Raw genomic sequence first — 23,170 nt, forward strand, 5'->3', positions numbered from 1 at the left:
AATATTCTTAGGAACTCGTAATTGTCTGATCTGGTTAAATCCAGTTTGGGTTGGTAACATTTAAGGTGACCGGTCTTGATGTCTGGTTGTTTTGGGGTGTTTTTTTGTGTCTTATTTCATACACCGTTTTAGCACACGTTCACTACAAAACACCCCAGTACCGTTTCAAAACGTGACGAGGAAGCCATATGCAGGATCATTTAGAAGTAACGGCGGCTGCACTGGGGTAATTTGTTCTGGATTTCTTGAGGTGACAGCGGACTTGCCCTTGCTTGTGTTGGCGATATGAGCCATCAGCCTGACTAGCTCTTTTCACCAAAAACACCAGTCTTTTCACGATATTCGTGATATATTCGCTACCATGCAATGATGTTTGCTGCCTTTGAATTGTCTTCGAAGTATGGAAATTGATTTTATACTATTATCAATATCCAACAGCTTTTCATACTTCTTTCATGACTTTGTAATAAGCTGTGTAATGTTCCTGTTTTCAGTCGGTCATACATTTTTCTCAAGCACTTTACTGTCAACACTTTGGTATTCTGAACATTGTGGTACTTTTGCAATAATAAGCTATAACATGATTTTAAAAGAAACTCATTGTAATTCATAAATTTGGAAGCAGCCACACACACAGCACGTGGTCATGTATGCGAAATAGTTTTTAAATATGTTAAACCTCATGTTTCCTCTTCTCGCTTTAAATTTGTAATGTCCTTACAGCTTAATTGGGGTCCATATTCAGTCAAATGTGGTATCGGTGTCAGTTTGTGAATGGACCATAAACAGGTTGTGTATCAAAGTTCTCAAGCTATTTATCCCTGTCATCCACTGACAGTTGGTATATATCATCAGTACTTCTAACACTCCATACTACCAATACTGCACCATGTCAAGGCAGAATGAGTGGGTTTTACCTGATGTGCAATATAAAGATGTGTCTGGTGCCAATGAATGATATATGTTTTTTACAAAAAAGTAAAACCCAAGTCAACATTTTAGAGCAATATATTTATAGGATCAAATTACATCATCTTCAACATTACAAGAGATCATCCATGTTAATGCGTTGCAATGTTACTATTAAGACATCATATGCTATACAGTTTTCCTCAGTACAAAATGGTTTTGCAAGAAGGTAATTCCCTCTTTCTTTGCAACAATGTGTAAGCATGACATGCATAACCAATACCAAATAGGATGCATATAGCAAGAAATTACTCAATAAAACTATCTATGTAGTTCCGCATTTGATATTGATCCCAACCAAGTTGTCAAAATGAATGAATACAACCCAAATATCAAAACAATTACTCTTGAACATTCCTCATGATAAATTTGGAGGACTGCGTACCAAGGAGTTATGCGGTTAATGTCACAGTAGTGTACTGTCTATCTACACAACCATAATTATCATACAGTGTAAGAGCCAATGTATTGATACTTATCATACCCTCCTGGTGGTAAGATGTTGGCTTTTATTTGTGGTTCAAATGCATCAGGAGGTTTAACACTGGGTATATAACAAAATGAACTATCTACTAACTGTGTTCTTAAAATCTGAAGGGACGGACAGAAAATGTTCAAGTATGAAATGATCTAAATTAATGGTATCAATGATTTCTGAAGATTGCATTGCCAATTTGTTTTTTTACAAGTTGCTATGGTAGCATGATTTAATGTATACTGTTGAAAGGTTATTACAAGAGCAGTCACCACACTATACTTGCTGGCGGAATCTGTTCACTGTAAAACAAGTAAAGGAATGGGAGAGTTGCAGTTCAGTTGAGCATGTTTTGAAGGAATGAGGATAAACAGAGTTGTACTAATCAGTTCAAACAGAATAAAAGAAACTGATAATGTAACATGTTTATTTTTCACAAGTACTATAAAAAAAGTCCGTATGTACAACTGTTGGCAGTAATCAAAGTGGACCCCGCAATTGAATGCTTTAAGACCTGGTCCATCTTCCTTTCTTGACATCAAACATGTCAGATATAGTTGCATTATTAGACAAGATTTGAACATGTATTGGGAAGGGTGCTTGACATTATGTCTTCAACAGCTGCGTAACAACCCAAGTTTGACTTACAACCTTGAACAAGCAAGAACAGTATTGCAGCATTTTGGGTGGTTTTAGAATATTTTGACAGACCCGCACAGGTTATAGAGTAAATTCAGAGTCCCAATATATGAGCCATCAGTACATTACATACACAAATTATGAATATGATTAAGTGCACAAGACTTATATGCATTTTCATAATCAGCATTGATGAACTGAAGTCTTCAAGAATCCAATGTGATCCCACCTCCTATGGCTTTCTAGTCCATTAACAATGCTGAATATTTTCATCATGACATGTACACTACTCAACTTTTGCAAAGAAAATTAGCATCTGATATGTTGATAAGAATGTATTAATGTTTTTCTATTCAAGATGAAAAGTAGGACAGAAATAGATCCAACTTTTCTGGCACATTTTCCTATCCACAACACACCACTGCCCCTGCAGTGCTGATGAAACCATTCTCCCATAAAATTTATGTTGAGTAGCATACATACTGAGAAAAACAGAGGATCACAGGAAAATTGAAGAGTTCCTTTATTTTTCAGTTTTCATCAGAACAGCACAATTCAAAGCTGGTGCTAAAAACTGGAAAATATTGCAGAAACATATAAATTTTCTTGTGATCCTTTATTTTATTTCTCTCAGTATTTCTGTTTATGAATATTTCAGCTGTGCAACATAAGTAAACCAATAACTCTACTATTACACTGATGAATGTACGTTGAAAATAACAGAAACCCTTCAATAAAAATATGCATTTATTACATTAAAAGTCCCACATTTGAACATTGTTATGGTCTCAACAAAGTGATTATCAAGGTTTCATATTATACTCATATGCAGATAAAAGGACACCATCATTATAAAACTGGTTTTACTCCTTACCTCTAAAAGCTTTCTTGCTGAATAAAATAACATCTCCAGCCTGAGAAACAGTGAGAAGATATTAACATAGTTCATGTCATGAATCCTATACATTCAACAAGAGACTTCATGGTTCTACATTCCACTGATGGCGCACACTGCAAACTGATGCTCCAATGACAACCACTAACATTACACCAAGGAGATAATCACAGATGTTCGGTTGCCTTCTGAAATGTTAGAAAAGGATTGTTTCAAATAAAAAAATGCCCTCAAAAGGCTTCACAGAATTTCATGACCACTTTGATATCACTACATACAATGACATACATCACTCATGCGGCTCAATGCAATAAGCCGGAAACAATAACAATGAGCATTGCTCATAATTTCTCTCATACCATACGCAAGCTTGCATACCAGTCTCATTCGAACAAGCTAAAATATTACTTTTTCTCAACCGGGCATTTAACAGGTTACAGACAATGTTGAATTTTCTTTAGATAAATGCTGTTTCCAGATGCTGCTTTGGCTGTGCAATGGTCACAGTGAAAATTTTAGAGTGACATATTCTCAATGCACCCTTCTAAAAAATTACTTGAAAAATCAGACAAGATCAATAAAGAACTGAATTTCTTCTTAAGAATAATTATTACATTAATTATATTGATAAATTCTTTATCAATCAGAAAGTTACCAGTAATATCATGATCAGACAAAATTTCAAGACTCTTGACAAAATGGGCTTTACATGCGTTGTTTATCAGGAAGAAAATCCAACAAGGCCTAACCAGAGGAAAATAACATGCTTCTTGATCATGCGTGGACACAGTTTGCATATTAAGCACAGAACCTATATAATACAAAGTACAGTATATATTAGTATACAAAGATAAGTCTTCAACAATGTACACTTCTCTATCCTATAATTTTGGTTCCTTTACAGTCAAGATAAAACATATGCATCTGCAAGTAATACATCTATAATGCAATTACCTGCGCAACAGTACATCATTCTGGAGTATATCAGGTATACAGCAAAGGGTTTTCACTTAACAAATAACTCAGTCAGAACTCTTAATATAGAAATCCCATGATTGTACATCACGAGACTTCAAAAACAAGACTTTTAGGACAAACAAAAAGATAAAAGAATTATTCACACACACAGCGTTGTTTCTTTGGGTAAAAAAAAAAGTGTCACTCTTTCAAAAGTATTGGAAGCTTAATTTATGAAGAACAAACACGCATGTTGAGAAATAAACGTCAACAAGTGACTGGAATTATGAGCCGTAAATTAAGATTGAGCCAACAGGTAAGAAAAGAGTGGAAGTGGAGATTGATCATAATACACACTCTCGCACAGACATGCACACACACAAACAAAGTTGAAGAGTGACAAGTGAGTGAGCTGATTATCGTGAAAGAGTGTGAAATCAATGGACTAGTCACAAACACACGCATTCAATAGTTACATGATTTACCACCTGATTGAAAGTGGGTTGTCTTATGCGAATGAAAGGTCAAACATATGGTAGTAATAATATTCTGACTACCTATGCCTCTTGTGGGTATACTCGCACCAAACTCACAGTCCTCACCTCTCAGAGAGTAAATAAATAATACGTTAAGTGCCTTGTCACACATCTAATATTCCATTCAATGTCAGCCTCTCTTTCAAACCTCAATATGGAAGCCGAAAAGGCCGACCTACAAGCTTGGAGGAGGAAGGAAGCAAGCAGTTTGAACATTATTAGTTGCAGAATGGTGTGGGCTACCACACAGGCAGATTGGTGGTGGATAGCGCACACTCTATGCCTGTACACAAACAATAAAACAGTATCATTGATCAGGGCTATGTACAATAACTTGTCAGTGTTTTCTATCTACACTACTTCAGTCGCAGATATTGAGAGCTGCTCAAACTGCATGCTTTCTTCATCTCTACATTTGGTCAATGGGGCAACAGGATGGGGTGGTTAAAGCCACAAATCCCCTCCCTCCTGCCCTGGTTAGTCTAAGGCAACACCCATCCCCTGCTATCCTCTGCCTCTGGAGACGCTCATCCATCGTCGTCAATTGCTTTCGGAGGTGTTAGTCAGATATTCATCTGACCGTGTGTGGCTCTCCAATGCTTTAATCATAGTCATGTCATGTGGTAATTCGGATTTACGTCGTAAAAGGGGCTTGTCTTTTGGTTTTTTCTTGGTAATCTGGAATGAAAAAGCAAAAAACATAAATGAATGTCATTGTTAAACTGACCAGCAAATACTAAGAAAAAATGCTTAAAATTACATATCAATCAAATGAACTTCTCATCAATTATCTTCGGAAGTTTGCAATACTGATTCTAGAATCATAGCTAATAAATGCATGTTAAATATAGACCAGCATAATACACCTTCATAACATGGTATGACAAATTTAGACCAGTACAATATCAATCTAGTCTAATACAAAAATAACAAAACAACAACTATTCCTGGTCAAAGGTGCAACTAAGAAATTATTGCTAACTCAAAATATGAACCCAATCAAATGAAAAATAGCTTTCCAACATCTTACATTTTGTGTTTGCTTACAGATTTTTACGCAAACTGCCCCATAAAGGCAAAACTTTCTTTTACTGTCAAACATGCACACAGGACCAAGGTGGTCCTGGTGGGGACAGCTGACAAATTGTTATCTGTATTTGTTTCAGTTACATCAACTTGTGATTTATCAGCAGTCAAGATGCAGGTACCACACGGATATGATCTCAATGTCATCAATCAGAGCAACTTCCTAACTAGCAACTTCTCTACACTTGCTAAGATGTTGTCTAGTGTTTTGATGTCAATAACAGTTTTTCTTTATAAGTTATGGGTTAAATATTTCGATGCACACGTACTGTTATACAGATCCAGTATACTTTCTAAACTGTTAGCAAAAGTTCCAAGTGTTGTTAAATTTCGTAAAATGGCAACTATATGTGATCAAATTTAAAACTTGGCATCAATGTTCTGATGTATACTGGAAAGAGAATAGGAACAACATATTAAATTTAAGTGAAGGAAAAAGAAATGGCACCAAGCCTGAATGTCTCTAAAGTATTGATTAGTTGTAGCTGTGCCGCTACTCTGGCGTAAACAGGCATGCATTGAATCTCAATAAATCAAGCTCTCCCAAAATAGCAAAACAAAAACGAAACTTCAAACAAATGAATCAAACCTGAAGTTTGCCTTACAATACATTCAACATCAGTCTGTGACATAAGCCACTAGTCCGAACTGGAAGTTTAGCAAAATTTCAGTTGGTCTTTGCTAATAGTTGTTTAAATATATACACTTAACATCATTCAAACGAGACAAGAAATTAGTTCGGAATAGTAGACTCAAATGTTTCTGATGTAAACCAAAACATCAACAAGAAAATGTCCACCTTGAACAATCTTCTCAAAAAAGACATATTACCTTTTCCGCCTTACATGCAAGAAAAGAAACAATACAATAATTTGACAATTATTTCTTTTCTTCACACTTTACAATAAATATTAGTAAAACAGGCCAAACCAATACTGATCTTTTTCCACTTGAATTACACTTGGGTTTCATGCTCAACCCAAATATTGGTTCCAGGTCCACGCACCACTCTTACAATGAAAATTTAAAACTACCTTGAAAGAATATCAGCAAAAAAGTGCACAAGGAAGTGGCATATCGAAGTTCAAGAGTATTTCCACACATACCCACCTAGACTGTTTGAAAATAATTTGGGACACATTCTATCAAACATATTTTTTTGCATTCCAAGCCTGGGCAATGTCTAAAATTGATAAACATAAAGAATCAACAGTCTGAGTGTATTCACCCCTCTCTAACTAAGCTGCACAGTGAAAGACTGTCAGTGAATAGTCCTTCATGAAATATTTTCAGTGTTAACAGTTGCTGTGGAACCAATTATTGGAATATACCAAAATAAAGAAAACACTTTTCTCACATTAACACAACTTCATTTCAAAACGAGTTATCAGAATATTTGATCACAATGTTTTCTGCACAACTTGAAACCTTGACAGAAGTAGGAAGTTTACATTTAAATTAAGACCATAAAGTAATTTGGTAAACAACAATAATAATTTTACTCCAACCATCAAGTGACTGTCAGAATCAAATTAATGAAAAAAGACATCCATCAGACAATGCCTTAATACTTATGACCATATAAAAGAAAAGGAAAGGGAAAAAAACCAAAACAAACCCACTTTCCAAAACCTGCCCATGCAAAACAGGGATCATTGTTAATAACTGTTTCTTCTATTTCACCAATGGAACAACTTATGTAAGTATAAAATCATACTCTGAAACTTCAATGCTCATGCCCAAATTTTAGAAGTAACTCTATGCATAATGGAGAATCACTTTCCAAACAATGTGTTACATTTGTTGACAAACACCTGTTATACTCATGCCAAATATGTTGAACGCATTCCAAGAAGTTACCTTCTAAAACAGTTTTTTTCCCCCTGAAAATATGAATACCATTACACTTGAAAAGGAAATTAGAAGAGATAAGTTTTCCAAAGCTCTTCATGTTACAAAGAATCTGAAGTGGCAGTAATGGAATTAGGAATGTTGGTGAAATCTATGACAGGAGCAAGATCACACAGTTGTGATGTATTAGCAGTATGTGAAAGAAATCATCCCCTGTTGGGAACGTGACATGTGACGTGATGTGCGATTCTCTGGCATCATGAGTGATGGCCTGCTTACCGATTCCACAGCATTTATGTCAATGTTTCAATCTACACAGTCCAAATTTTTAAGATCTATCATGAAAATCGTGACAAAAATGTGAAAAAAAGATGTTTGACTGAGTCCTAAAAATCAACACGTTAGAAAAGAGTGGGTTTAAGAGATGATACTATTGACAGCGATAGCAGCAGATAGCCTGTCTACATGAACACGCAAAATGTGTCCACTAAAACACCAATTACCAAAACGATGTCGGATTGTCCCAAAAACTTTAGACAGCTGAAAATAATTAAACCAAAAAATCAAAATTAAATCATATGTGCTACCTAATTAACCATGAAAAAACATATACTGATAAGAATTGCAAATGGGCAAAACAAGTGACAATGGGTGGTCTTGTCTAGTTGATAAGAAACATATACTACTTTGGTCTTCAGTTTTTTGTTGCTCTATCTAAAAGCTAGCAGACAAGTTAAATATATGGACAGCAGGGAACACTGATATCCAAATACTGTTCTAAGAAAATGAACATGATGAAACTGATGCTATAGATCGGAAAGTCCATGCTAACATGACAAACTTCAATGAGAATCCTGTGACAGGCAAAGCACAGAAAAGTGAAAATATTTCTTCCATTAGTGTGCTAGTTCTCCAAACTGGCCACAGGTGAATGACGCAACAGCACACTTTGTTAGATTTCAAGTGGTATCAACTGTATGGACTTAGTGACAGTTACAGAGTGATGTGACCATTGCCTTGTGAGCAAACACCAGTCTGTGATTGGGTTCATTCTGCTTCTAGTCAGCTAGAAACAAAATAAGCAAATCAAGCAAAAGGGATTAAATGAAAATAAAACTATCCAAACCACTGAAGACCAAGTCCTACCAGTTAAACGGTTGCTGCTACCGATTGCAACTCTGGAAGGACAAAATATGTGATCATTTTCTGCATTGCAACTGTTCACTTCCATATAGCACCACAGCACTAGAAGGGTACTGACAAAATTTGTACATCAAAGTGTCCCTTCTTCAGACAGGGTGAAAGGACCAAGAATATATGGAAGACATGCATTTTAAACCTTATATCAAGAGTAAAAAATCAGCAACTTTAAAGATTTGAGTTACTTTCATAAAGAGTTAATGCAAAATATAACATACAGACAGCCTTGTATTACAGTAACTCTCCATGAAAGCAGAACTACCCAATGACACCAATATATTCTTCTCGGAAAAACATGTAGAAACTGACAACCCTTGCTTGTATACTGGCAGATCCATACATCATTTACTTACTGTTCAATAAGGAAAGTTCTCTCATGATGTCTTACATGTAAGACATATTAATCACCCTAGAAACAGAGTTGCTATGTACTTTGAATTTGGAAAGGATGACAAGCTTATGTCAAAGGAAAACCTGAGAACTACAGAAAAATGGAGAGTTCATTAACTTCAGACATGAGGGGAATCGGATAACACTAAAAAAAACAACAACACATGTCGAACTGATTATTCAATAAAACCTGAACTACTACTTGTTAGACAAGGGATGGGTTACTCATGATAAAAGCTGAAAAGAGTCACTTATGTGTGTCTATCCAATTGAAATGTTAATGATCTACAGCAAGCACAAGCAAAACATCTGCAGACAAGGCATCAACTGTGCTTTTCAAACCAGCACATAGCAATATTCTGCTCAGTCATGTCACAAGCAAACTGATAAGGACTTTCAAGTCAATGTATTCACACTAATTATGAATGAAAACAGATCTTTGTGAGTCAGTGTAAAGCAGAACAGGCTGGGATGAAATGACTCAATGTCAGTGAAAAAATACTGAAACCTTATGATGCACAATCCTTCATTGATAATGCAAGTGTTACTGAAATCACATTCAAACAGTCTAAGTGGGGGTAGGTGTACAAGGAAATAAAGAGGGGGAAACTGTGGAAAGGAAACTGAATTCATCCATCCATGAACAAATGATCCAAATAAGGAATTAATTTCTTCAAATGGTTCATAATGAGTAACCTTTCTTCTGGCTGAAAGAGTTATGTCCCTTGGTAAACGATTGTCTCCCTTTAACCAATGATTTTCATATGTAAGCTAATGTAATCAACTGAGCTGTAAACAATAACAATGGCTCTTAAAAATAACTACATTTAACAAATCTTAACATTAATGCAATCAACACTACAATAATGATCTTCCTACATTTAAACATATATTAAAACTGATGATCACACCATGTGAAAATCAGCTTTTAATTCCAGTACCAAATGGCTGCAAAATGAGTGGCGCCGTCACTACGGTAGCGAAACAGCTGCCTACCTCCTTAGCCTCGTTTTCCAATTTTTCCATGGTAAGGTTCATGTCCCCCTCCTCCTCTGCCGTGTTGTTGGGTACCGGCGAGTTACCGGGGTTGGCCGACATATCCGTCGGTGTGGTACTCCCTAATGATCTAAACTATAATGAAAAAAGAAAACATTTGAGGACTCGATTGTCCCCCTTGCTAATAAGCTGCACTCTCTCTTTGTGAAGCTTGATACGGTGACAAGCAACGAGACCAAAACACTGCCACTAACAGAAGCAGATATAGCATCCAGATAAATAAGCATGTTTCGCCTTTTAAACTCATTCTCTGCTTACTAGTTTCCTCCGAGTCTTTTTGAAATAAAATATAATGAGGGTGAGAAGTTCTAAAAGTTCTAAAAACAAATTCTAAGGTGTAACACAACAGCTAGTCACACACATCCATGCTCATAAATACATTTCTTGGATGTTATTAACAAACTGCTTCCTTGAAATCATTGTCAGTGTAGTTTTGGCAAATAAAGAAATACATGCACAAACAATGGTGACTTAAATGACTGATTCATTCCCATTCTGAGTGATGAAATTTACAATCAGGGAAATGGTCAACTCAAAGAGGCTCCATGCTGCGTGCAACACAATCTACTATACTTTGGCAGATTACCTAGCATGCTTCATGTTGCCATGGAAACAGACACCAGCTGTGCTCATTAAGAATAGCTAACAACAAACAATGCACTCACACGATACATAATTCAGTTACGACAAAATTAAAAAGTAATTCCCTGACCTATCTCCCATCTGCACCGCAACACAATGAAGTCTTGTCTGATACTCTTATTAATGTAAATAGAATCTCATGCCAACAAACATAGTATTTCTACTATCAGAAGTCCTTCCCCTAAATACCCAACTGGCGTTATCTGAAGGGCTGAGATACTGTATGGAATAGGGTAACTGTAGATCAAACAAAACCATACAAAGTCATATTTTGAAAACAAAAAACATTTAATTACTTTATAACCACACATTACTGTTACCTATCAGTTAACCTTATTGATAACATATACTGATTGAGCACCTGTGCCTGAATGTTGTTTCTATGTCAGCACTTGAATGCAGGGTTCTGCCATCAATGTCAGTGCACACCTACCTGTGGATTGTCCTTGGCCAGGGTGTGGATTCTGGTCCACGCTTCTTCTCTTTGTTTGTTTTTCTCCTTTTCCCTGAAAGAATCACCAATCCTTAGCAAAGTGTTGTCTGCATATTTTATTTAATTCCAAGAAAGAGAATTTATTACAGACTACAAAATAATGTAGTGAGAGAGTGTAAATAATTTGCCAATATATATTCCAGCAGTATCATGAAAAACAAACTGGTGGTTGAAATGAGCATTGGCTTGTGAAGCAGGAATAATAGTTGAAATACGAAGAATACCTTTAGCTTCTTCTCAGAGGAAGCTTACGCCTACAATTATTCTGCAAGTCTCAAAAAGTCTTTTACATAATAAAACTGGGTAAAGGAACCTACAGTGTCTGAGACACATCACTGGTGATGGATGCAAATTGCAGTGTCAGTTTACGTTGGTTTTTTTGTTTTTGGTTCTCTCAACAACAACATAACTTTTCAACTGAATCAGTTTTTCAAAATTGCAGCAATACCATGATGAAACATTAGAAATGTAATGTCAAATCTGAGAATGCATTTCACCTCCACAAAACATTGAAAGTGAGGTTAGTTGTAAGGCTAGATGTGGTATTCAAGATGAGGTTGGTTAAGTTGGTTTGTTGTTAAACATCTCTCTCACTTGTCTCAGCAATATTCCAGCTATGGTGTAAATAATCAAGTCTGGACCAACAATCCAGTGATCAACAGCTAAGCATCGATCTACAGAACTGTGTTACAATTTCATATGTCAAGCAGTCAGAGAGCCTGTCTACCCAATCAAGTTAGTCGCCTCCTACGACAAGCATGGATTGCTGAAGGCCATTTCTAACTCAGATCTTCAGTTGTTCAAGTGACTGCCTGATGAAAATCCGAACACCCACTTCTGTCTCTCTGCCTTGTATTGCTGAGTGCAATCATCAAACAGCTTCTGATTCATCTCCATGAAGAGCTTCAGAGCATTGTAGATCAACCCATGTATTGTCCTGCAACCAATCATTCCTCAGTTACAACCCAGCATAAACTATGTGTCATTTTACACAGCAGTTCAAATGTTCAACAATAAAAACATAATTACGAATGATTTAATAACATAACACTAGCATTTAATATTCTGCTGATTTGAAACAGACATACTTTATGATCAGTAAGTGACTATAGTTTTACATTAAGTCAAGTGTGCAAGACATGGTTTTGACAACATTCAGTACATATAGAATATTATCCCTACACAGCTGTTGATGTGAGAATCTACATGCGCAGCACTCACACACAAAAACATCAGCTGCAATATCATGCCATCAAAATAAAGATGATTACTGTTGAACCACCTTCATGCTAACCAAAGTGGTAGTAGTGCAACCAAAGTAAAGGTATCAAATCTTGTCAGTGAATCAAAACATCAACTGATGGAAGATATCAAATGAATGGCAATGTTACGCATGAAGTTTGATTCCAGGTTTTTCTAATGACTTTTGTGAAAACATCTAGCTAAAGAATAAACTTTATCTTCCATAATCAATCAGCTTTTTATATCCAGCTTCTGTGGTAAGAGGAAGCTTGCATGAAATTTAATGCGCATCTGTACCATCCCTACCTATGCAAATTGAGTTAGTGAGTGGAAATGGTTTTACACCGCTTTAAGCAATATTACAGCAATATCGCAGTTGGGGAAACCAGATAAGGGATTACATTATACCCATGTGGGGAATGAACACTGGCCTTCTGTGTGGTGCACAAACACTATGACCACTTGGCCACCTCAATGACCCCAAAAGCAAAGTGTTTAAACTGGCATATTCAGCGTCAACTAACGCGCATAATGTTAGCAGCTTACTTGTTCCAATGCTCCTTGCTCTTGTAAAGAGCGGGGAACATGATTGGCAAAACGGCAGAGGCATTGTCACTGATCAAACTCAAGATGTACTCGTTATTCCAAAAATACAGTGCTCGCTCGGCAACCTGGACGATGAAACAAAAATAGCAAAAGAACTGATGACAAGCATGACAATGGATCCAATACAGAGGTATGTATGACAGATATATATATATGTACGAGGTAGAATCACTCATGCAATGCAGAGCATAGAGACACATGGGGAACTGAAAGAAAGAAGTCCGAACTCAAATCATGTGAAAAATGTATGGCTTATCTGGCACCTTTACACTATCGGGCTCCATGTATTAGGATGGGAGGACACAGACAGTCCAGGATTTATTTGTTGTGCAAATTTTATGCAAATGTGCCAAATTTGTCTCCAACATTTGGAATACAAGGCAGCAGCCTGTTCAATCCCACTGAACACTGGAACAACAAATGTTTTCCAAATTTCAAAATTTGGCAAAATATAATCTTGCAAGATGCAAGAATGGCTAAGCACTTTTTCCATGCTGCATTAACCAGTATAATAGAAGAAAGATTTCTAATTCAAGGTAACTGATAAGCAAAACCAGTTTGAGTTGTTTTCAATAAGATAAATGATTCCTGTCATTAGGGAAAATAACAGAATTAATGAGGCCATTTTGTGCCCCTTGATGGACTTCCCCATTAGGTAAAGGCATCAGATGCGGCCTGGGGAGCCTGAGGCAGCGCTCTTTCAGGCAGGGCAAGAGGGGAGCGGTCACCATGGAAACGAGGCATTGTGCACAGACAACCAGGCTCAGATATGAAATGGCTGCAGCTTACCCCAAACTCCAAAATGACAATTTCTCCAATGAAGAATTTTGATAATTGAATGGCATTTCCAAATGTAATGGCATGTAGATTCCAAACGTTTGCACATCCATACACTCAGAGAAATGATAACTATGGTTGAATTTTGTAAAAGTTTTTTGTTCACAGTTAGAATGTAATATCAAGAGTGAAAAAATAAGGAACTTGTCAAAGAATTTTCAAATCTTTGGTTGCAAGCATACTGCAGGCAAAACCATCTCCAACCGCAAGTTGGCATGCACACATGTAGGGGTGGCTGGACGGACGGATGGACATAAGTATGAAAGTAGGGTTAGGAAGTGACCAATCTTACTTGTTCCAATGTTGTTTGGTCTTATAGAGAGCTGGGAACATTACAGGGAGGATGGTACTAACATTGTCGCTGATTAGACTAAGGATGTACTCATTATTCCAGTAGTACAGAGCCCGCTCTGCAACCTGCAAATACAGATAGCTTTTCTTGTTTAGTCCATAGTACATAGGACACACACAGGGCCTCAACTACACACACTGGGCAATGGGCTACACAAACACTCCTCTCAGCCTCCTTGAGGAATGGTGACCGCGGGCTGCAAGAGGATAACAACATCAGGAATGGCCACAAGACAATCCATGGAATGTTCTTTTTGGAATGTTTGGAAACATGCATTAACCATGTCAACAATTTACTGAAGAGCATTCCTAATCACTTGTATGATTACATTCGATTATGTTTATATAACATTTACTCAGTGTATGATGATTGTATGGTCTATTGTAAACTGCTTGCTACGATACTGCTTTAATAAGAGGGCACAAATACCTGGAAGTGTGGACTTGAGACACATTTGGCCAGTTGTTTGAAGAGGGGACCCATCACCTTAGTGAACTCGGCAGGTTCTATCACATCAAGGATCTCCTCAAGCTCATTCAGAAACATCACCTACAACAATCCCTCTAGAACTGTACCATGGGCCAAGTTGAAACAAAGCCATCAATCACATGGTTCCAAATACATGAACAGGCTTAATGGATAACTATACTCACACGCAATAGCAACACAAGTCAATATTTCACACTGTTCTATACTAAAAGTTACGACACCTACCTCTTTTGGACTGTGCACTTTGGGCCAGAATTTTAACAGCCCCATGATAACCTGGAAACAACAAAATATTCTGAAGAATATGGTCCTGTCTCTCTGCAGGTAAATTATCATTTCACTGAAATGATCACAATTTGGGCCAGAGACGTAAAACATTTCAGACTGTAAGCTTTGGGCTGAGTAGTGCCAGAACACAGTTTGTAGTAACAAGCCAAAGAGTTACATGCAATCGTTGAACTTTGAGTCTCTCTTCTGACACAGTGCACTAACAGTCAAACAATCTTTGTAGCAAGGGAGTTGCTTTTAAAAGTAATCCAGCAATAATATGGTAAGGGACTAGAGTTGTGACCATACAGAAAATTCACGATACGATATATATCGCGATATCTTGGAACAATAAGATACGATTCGGTACATTTCATGATATGCTATCTTCAGTTATTTTCTTTAGAAACATATATTTTGATATCAAGTAACAGTAAATATTGACATAGATGTCAATTTCTTCTGACAACAATTTTGAGGTCAACAATACGTATCACAATACGAAAAATAGTATCGATACATTTATCGTTCAATAAAGTATCATGATTATCGATACTACGATATATCCTCACAGCTCTATACAACAAAATTGGATACTGAACCCAAGCCTTTTTGTGACAAGTGGGTGCATAACCAATAGGCTGGGCAAAGATTCTGACACAGACTCATGCAAAGGTTATTACTAATCCCTAGTTAACTAGAGTTGTGCCAGAGTGCAGTGATGCAGTTCTGGAATGATGTCCTTGAGATGTGGCCAAGGGTAGAATCCACTAGCTACTGCTCCCTGGGCAGATGCTCTGTACATAGACACAACATAGATGGGAACAACACCAATGTCATGTACAGCAAACACCACTGTTTTTCAGTGAAAGATACTATACCATGACAATCAACAAAACACAGAAAAATAATCAACTGAAAGAAGCCTTAACTTACTGGTTCTGTAAGACTGGGGTCTTTCTCTAGGAACTGCACCACACAGTAGGCCAGCTGAGGGTGGTACACACTTAGAGATTTCACCTTATGCAGAGGGAGTAATACTTTCAGCAAGAATACTTTGTGCTCTTCCTTCAGGGGAAGAGCAAACCCATTTATTATACTGAAACAAACATGAAACAGCTTTTTAGTCACATATATTCTGTATAATCATGCAGCAAAGATATACTGTTGCTCCAGTTAGATGTGTTGCCAAACAAAGCTGTCGATACAATGAGTCCTCAATACCTTACACTTCGACATAACACTATCCAGGGTGCAAAGCAGAGCGATCATTGCTTCCCAAAATCTTTTCAAGAATCTTCATATGAAGTGTCAAAATAAAGAGAAAGATCATCAAATTAACTAATGCAGTTCTAATTATGGTTTATAGTAATTGTATTTTCAAACTATTTACTGCTGTGATACACAGCATCTGACTGTGTGTGATTGTTAACATTCTGCATTTTGCTTCAGTCATGAAGAATTTATTGAAAACAGCTCTGGGAATTTACTTGCTTAAAATCAAGTAACTGTAACAAGGACCTTTCATTGCACATTTTGATTTATCACATATCTCTGCTTGTTGTAATTGGTTAGATAGCATGTTTTCTCTTTTAACTCCAAACTGACCAAGCCTAATGTAATAGCAAATGAAGCAATGGTTTCCATAACCAAAACTGAAGGACCCCCTAAAATAAACTGAAACTATATGTATGTGAAGTGCATACAGGTCAGTTGGCTGTGTTTTTCATTTCTTTAATACATCATCACACATTAACCAGTAACAGTTTTGGTCTCACTTAACTTTTGTTTCATGGCCAGTCCGGCTTTGTAATGCCCAGTCATCAATACATTTAGGAAACAGAAAATAAGAATGGTGAGTCTGTACCATGGGTGTAATACCATGGGTCTTCCATATGAAATATTTATTGAGATTTAGATCTTGAAATTTAGATGCATGTTTACACAGACAGTGTTAGATTTGGGTGAAATTTTGAGTGGGTCCAAATTGATGAAAATAATGTTTCTGGACCCCCTCTAATGTTAAATAGATGGGCAGATGTAAAATAGAGGGGGTCCTCACTGAATTTGATGAGTCAAAACATTCCAAAATAATTTCTTGAGCCAACACTGCATAGATCTACACTATAACAAGGCAATAATCATGCTCAAACTTTGACATAATATTCTGTGCATATCTGTATAATGTTCCTCATAAGAGAAAAGGTCAGGACAATAGCTTCAGATGCTAGAGGTATGTTGAGGACTCACTGTACTTAAACTCAAAGGTAGACAGACATCAACGGAACAACTGACATTGAAAGAACTTCTCAATGCTCCTTGCATCATAATTTAACCTAGTTTTAATCAATAATTAAAAAAACCAAAACATTATCACCCAAATTTGATAATTCAAGAATTAAGACTGCCGAAAACCAGGATGCATAATACATGAGGAAATACATACATAATATACAATAAACAACAAGCCTCATTCTATGTGGGTAAAATATTTCTTTCTGGCACATCAAGGTTAGGCTGTGTTCTAGCTATCATCAATCACTGACAGTTTTGATGGACATATCAGGAAAAGAAACAAAACAGGGCCTCTCTCAGTATGCTCACTACTTACAGGCACATTCACCTCTACATAATAATTCTAGCTGAACTTCAAGTACTCCAAACTTGACAATCAATAAGTGAGTGAATGACTTTAGTTTTATGCCACTTTTAGCCATTTTCCAAAACTCTCACAATGAGGGGACACCAGAAATGGGCTTTCACACATGGTGCCCATGTGGGAAATTGAACGTGGGTCTTCGGCGTGACAGGTAAACACTTTAACCACTAGGCTAGCCCACCTCCAAACAATTAATGTATATTCTGAAGGGAGTGTGCTCAGTACTAACAGCTTAGCCATTTAACAGATACAGTTTCTAACTATGTTGTACTTCGACATTAAATCACTTAGTTTACATAAATAGATGTCAACCAAAGACCCACCTGAGAAACTTCATTAAATGTATTAGCTATATCATAAACCTTCTACATAATCATTAGGCAAAGAAACTAGGATATAATTACTCATAGAAACCAGACTAAATCCTAAAAACAGTATGTGAGGTTAGGCTGTCATGAGACTACGTTCAGAGACTAGGATAACAGTTTTCATCAAAAACAAACTATTTTGAGGAAAATAAAGCAGAAACAATTCACTCACCTTCCCAAGATTTCTAACAATTCTGCAATACCATTATGATGCTCTGTTTCATAAATAAACCTGGAAAAAAGACTAAAACACCTTACCAGAAGGAAACAACTGGCAACCATCCAATGGAATAAAGCTAAGTGCAACATTGAGAGCATGCTTTCTAATCAAAGTACAGATACTATATTGTAACCTCTTTTAGGAAACTTCTTGTCATATTACACACTTTTACAATATTCCAAATAATCAGGAAAATGAAGACCTATTACATTACAGTGAGTGATGAGTGATTATGGTTCTACACTGCTTTTAGCAATATTCCAGCAATATCATGGTAAGGACACCAGAAATGGGTTTCACACATTGAACCCATGTAGAGAATAGACCTCAGGTCTTCAGCATGGTAAGCCTATGCATTAACCATTTGGCTATCCCACCATCCCGTTACATTACAAGACAGATCAAACTGCCAGTCTTGGGTGTACTATTCCATGTAATAACACATCACCACATACTCCTAAGTAGACACAAGGCTAAATGTTGCCTTCAGCATCCATGTTGAGGTAATCCACCATAATAGATGGTCATGAGGCTCGGTAGCTCACTTTAATCTCACTATGTCTCAATCAAACTTCAATGTACATTGGTAACTGTTTCATTATCTAAAGACGTTTGAGAGTCCTAACAAATCCAGTTGTGTGAACCTATTCAGGGATTGGAAAAGAGAACTTTGACAATGGACCATTTTCAGGATTATTACTCATATCCTGAATTTTGAATGTGCCACTGCCCTTGTATCAATAGTAAACTTTTTCATTCTAATGTGTAAAATCGCTCATGGCCCATGGCTTTCCCAATCCCTGTCAATTATGTATCACATGCATATTCTACACATAAAGTTTGTATCAAGTTAGAATAACAAATTCTGGGTGAGTTATCAGTACCATCATATCCTTAATGAAAGTTATTTCTGGAAACAGTTACTGTCACGTGATGTCAAAAATGGATAATTACAATAATGTACAAATCACTGTACTTCAGATTTCAGCCAATGCCAAAATAATTTTTATTGTAAAAGCACTTTCTGATTCTAGTGATGTTTTGAGATAGTGGTTAAGGTAACAGACTGAAATTTTACACTGATCTATGAGTGCTGACTGGGAAACAGACAAAGTGACAATTTAATATGACTTCTAGTCACATTAGAAACTGGATCTATATTCTGTGAGAAAAGTTTATTGTAAGCATAGTTGGGATCATGTTTTAACAGGCATTTTGAGAGGAATCATAAAAAAGTGAACCTGTGGTTCTGATGACTGAAGAATTTTACAACAACTTGACACTTATAATATCCCAGTGTTAGGGGTTTTCAACGGTATAAGACAAAAACGTAATTTTTATCTTTAACATCATTTTCAGTTTTGATTTTGCTAACCATGAGTGATAAAGGTAAATTCATTTATTTCACAAAAAAAGTATCATGTTTCCAACAAAAATAGTGTTCATAACATCGTATAGGCAAAACTACAGTCGCTTGTCACATCCGGGTATTTTTGTATGTGTTTTCGACGGTGAGCCATACTTTTCCCTCCGCACTGCGAGAGAGTGTTTAGATCACGCGGCTTCCTGCTTCATACATAACCTGTCACCAGCAGACGACTGATGTTGTTGAATTTTGCTCGCTATTTTTTGTTATACAGGCAAATGATTTTGCATCTGAAGTGGTATTAACGATCGAGGGTAAATAATATTTTTGTTCGTTTGCTCTTTACATAACTTAATTTCTTGATTTCAATTGTCAATAAAATGTCTCACGACAGGAACTGGGCATCCGCCCTACCGATGAAACTGTTTGTGCAATCTGATCGTGCACATACTTCCTCGATATAGCGCTGGCAAAGCAATCGTCAAAATCACCAGAACGTCAAATTCAGCTCGCTTTGGTATATTATGTCTAAATCTTATTACATAATGTCTAGAATATTAGTAGATACTTACCTATAAAATATGTTATTAATTTGTTTTCGTATGTATGCCCGCAAACCCAGGAACTTTCCATATATCCTGTGTAATATTGTTTTCAAGAAATCTCTTTCCCTGGGATCTTCACTATCAAATAAATCAAGAAGCTGAAACAAGAAAAACAATAAACTTAGAACATGTATTTCTCAGAAGTAAACTTTTTCAATGACAGTCGAAAGTCAAAGTTCAAGATTCTGAAGTCACCTTAGTATAACAATTCAAGTAACAGTAACAGTTTTGAATGTAGAGATTTCCTTAAATGTAAGTTAAACAATTATCGGAGTTATGAGGAACCCTTCAACGTACATGCCAAACTCTAAACCATGTACAGCACCTCTGAGCTATGAGCATCATGATTTTATTGTTACAACATACAGCATACATTCCAGTAAACAAACCAAACCAAACAACTTCATTCATTCATTCATTCATTCATTCATTCATTCATTCATTCATAATATCTAGAGGTGAGATCATGCATTTAGCCACCTTGATGACTGATTAATAGTTTAACCATGCAAGGACTGTATTTACCTGCAGTACAAACTTCTGATCTATGTATCTCTTTGCTGTATTTGGTTGAAAATCCGGAGACTCAAGAAACCGGAGGAAAAACTCATACACCAGCTGAAAATATATATCACCATAAATATTGATGACTTGCAGAGATACATACAGAAAACAAATTTGGGTTCTTTAACTATGGAAGAACTTCCCCCAACAGACTAAACATATTTAAGTTAGGTGTTGATGACATCTTGTCCTTCAGGTGTGCTCTGTATGCTATTTGGAAGAACAGCTGTACATCTCCGTTGGACAAGTGAGCTGCCACAACAGTGGTCAAGTGGACAGATAATCTTGATCATGACTGACAGATCAGAACAAATAAGCTATCTTCTACAATATCTGGAACTGTATAATAAGAAAATAGAAACTTGATAGAGACTGTACTGCCCTAAAATAACTTTGAATTTGTATGAGTTTGAATACTATCTCTTCCTACGACTTCTTTCCATGGCTATGTTTTACATTAGCACCAAATCCTTGACAGACTACGATGCCATAATAGTACAACCACCACAGAAAGCCTTTCTTTTTAACTATGAAACCTTATGCCATGTGACACTGGCTAAAGAGAAAATTGCATGACACTAGTACTTTCACCAATGCGAGGGATGAGAATGGGTATGAATGCAAAAAAAGAAAAAGAGGAAAATGTGATGGGCATCTCTGGAGTCATGTCAACTGGAACAACAGAACATATATTGTGAATGCCAGTGCCATCAAATACACACAATTCCACGGATTCGGGGAAAATTCTCATCCCTGCAATGTTTGTGTTATTTCCCCATGCTCAGTACCATATAAAGTGGAGAAGCTCTATCAACACAAACCTGTAGGTGTGGCCAGGCTGCCTCTAGAGTTGGTTCATCTTCCTCTGGGTCAAACTCAGCCCCACTGGGGTTGGACGATGGTGGCAATGTCCGAAAGAGGTTTGACCCAAACTGTAAGACAAGCACAAGTAAATTTTATACTAAATACCTGATTGTTGAAGGTAGTTATGATAACATCTCTGATCTGAATGATACTCACCATTCAAATGACTCCATAGTGTAAATTATTAATAACACTAACTTTGGAATAAGTGATTTAACATTAAATGCTTCTGCCATACAGCAATTAGACCAAGTTTACATATATACACAACTCTATAATTACACCAAATTGCACTCAAACATTTCAAAAATGCAACATTATCTAATTAATATTAAGAACACGAACTAAAGCAATATTATTTAACTCCAAACTCATATACATGAAAATAGTAACATAATATGTTGTTCATACATGCTTGATTAGCATTTTAAAGATGCTATTTAATGTACTTAGAGAATTTTCTTTGGTTTCATCAGTTTTTACCCGATGATGGGGCCAGAACAAGTCCTAAAACATATTCAAAGAATACAAAGAAGATGAAACCCGGAAAATTCTCCATGTTCATGTTTATTCATAGTTTATGGTACTGATCCCCTTGTTTCAAGTAATTAATCATAAGATGACAGTTCACATGTATAAATAGATCTTTCTGGTTTACTGCCTGACAGTATGAATCCAGAAACGTCAACACAACACAGTTAAGCAAAATATGTTTGTTGGTGACCCTTTCATAACAAGGGATACACACGAGAGGCTTGTAGTTATCTGTTTGAAACAGATATTCATGGACAAACCAACTGAGGTAAAACAACATCAACGCAAAATAACTTCGTCATGTCTTGACTGACAACATAAGTAGGTATAGTGAGTTACTGAGTTATGTTTAACATTGCTTTTGGCAATTATTCCTGCCATGTCGTGGTGGTGGGACACCAGAAGTGGGTTTCACACATTGTACCCATGTGGGGAATCAAACCCAATCCTTCGGCGGAACGAGTAAGTGCTTTAACCACCGCCCCCAAGTACATTTTGAATGAGATACTCACCATGTGTATAACCTCTGGATAAATGGCATCTGTGATGACACCCCTGTTCTGGGTGACATATTCCACCATCTCGTTGAGAGCGGCCCTTTTCACTTCCTTCCATTTCAGATCACTCAGTGGGTCTTGCACGAAGTCAAACAGCACACAACACTGGCGGATCTTCTGCACAAACAGCTCCTCCCTCTCAGCCGGCGTTGCCTCTGTAAACAGCAAACAACATACATTCAAACATAAGTCAGCGAGATTTCACAGACTATTGCTTGAAACATAATCTTCCCTTCCAATATCCATTAACAATAGACACTTGGCCCACACTACCACTGGCTGCAAGTCTGATCAAAACAGAGGCAGTGGGGTAGCCTAATGGTGAGAGTGTTCCCTCGAGACACAGAATACCTTTGTTCAATTCCCTACATGGGTACAATGTGTGAAACCAGCATTTGCCCTAGATATGAAAATTTAGGAGTTGTCATAACTCCCTGGTGTCACAAGAGGG

General features: G+C 36.8%; 1 protein-coding gene across 10 annotated transcripts in view; it reads right to left on the reverse strand.

The window, feature by feature from the left end:
- Window positions 1–2,817: 2,817 nt before the first annotated feature.
- LOC137293622 (serine/threonine-protein phosphatase 2A 56 kDa regulatory subunit delta isoform-like) overlaps window positions 2,818–23,170 on the reverse strand; it is a 48,900-nt gene continuing 28,547 nt past the window's right edge. The window contains exons 4-17 of one of the 10 annotated variants that reach the window (XM_067824271.1): window positions 22,675–22,874; window positions 21,586–21,696; window positions 20,726–20,818; window positions 20,168–20,298; window positions 18,182–18,253; window positions 15,919–16,081; window positions 14,941–14,991; window positions 14,656–14,775; window positions 12,978–13,102; window positions 12,025–12,126; window positions 11,130–11,202; window positions 9,995–10,129; window positions 6,389–6,397; window positions 2,818–5,149 (exon numbers count right to left, since the gene is read on the reverse strand). In XM_067824271.1, the coding sequence (XP_067680372.1) occupies window positions 5,012–5,149; window positions 6,389–6,397; window positions 9,995–10,129; window positions 11,130–11,202; window positions 12,025–12,126; window positions 12,978–13,102; window positions 14,656–14,775; window positions 14,941–14,991; window positions 15,919–16,081; window positions 18,182–18,253; window positions 20,168–20,298; window positions 20,726–20,818; window positions 21,586–21,696; window positions 22,675–22,874 (1,523 nt within the window). In that variant the 3' untranslated portion in view covers window positions 2,818–5,011. Of the gene's footprint in view, window positions 5,150–6,388; window positions 6,398–7,417; window positions 7,441–7,911; window positions 7,949–8,554; window positions 8,587–9,994; window positions 10,130–11,129; window positions 11,203–12,024; window positions 12,127–12,977; window positions 13,103–14,655; window positions 14,776–14,940; window positions 14,992–15,918; window positions 16,082–18,181; window positions 18,254–20,167; window positions 20,299–20,725; window positions 20,819–21,585; window positions 21,697–22,674; window positions 22,875–23,170 lie in introns of all 10 variants that reach the window. The other 9 variants (XM_067824276.1, XM_067824274.1, XM_067824278.1 and 6 more) reach the window with 9 other exon arrangements.

This window comes from Haliotis asinina, chromosome 8 (assembly GCF_037392515.1).
Source record: "Haliotis asinina isolate JCU_RB_2024 chromosome 8, JCU_Hal_asi_v2, whole genome shotgun sequence".
Classification (NCBI taxonomy): Eukaryota; Metazoa; Mollusca; class Gastropoda; order Lepetellida; family Haliotidae; genus Haliotis; species Haliotis asinina.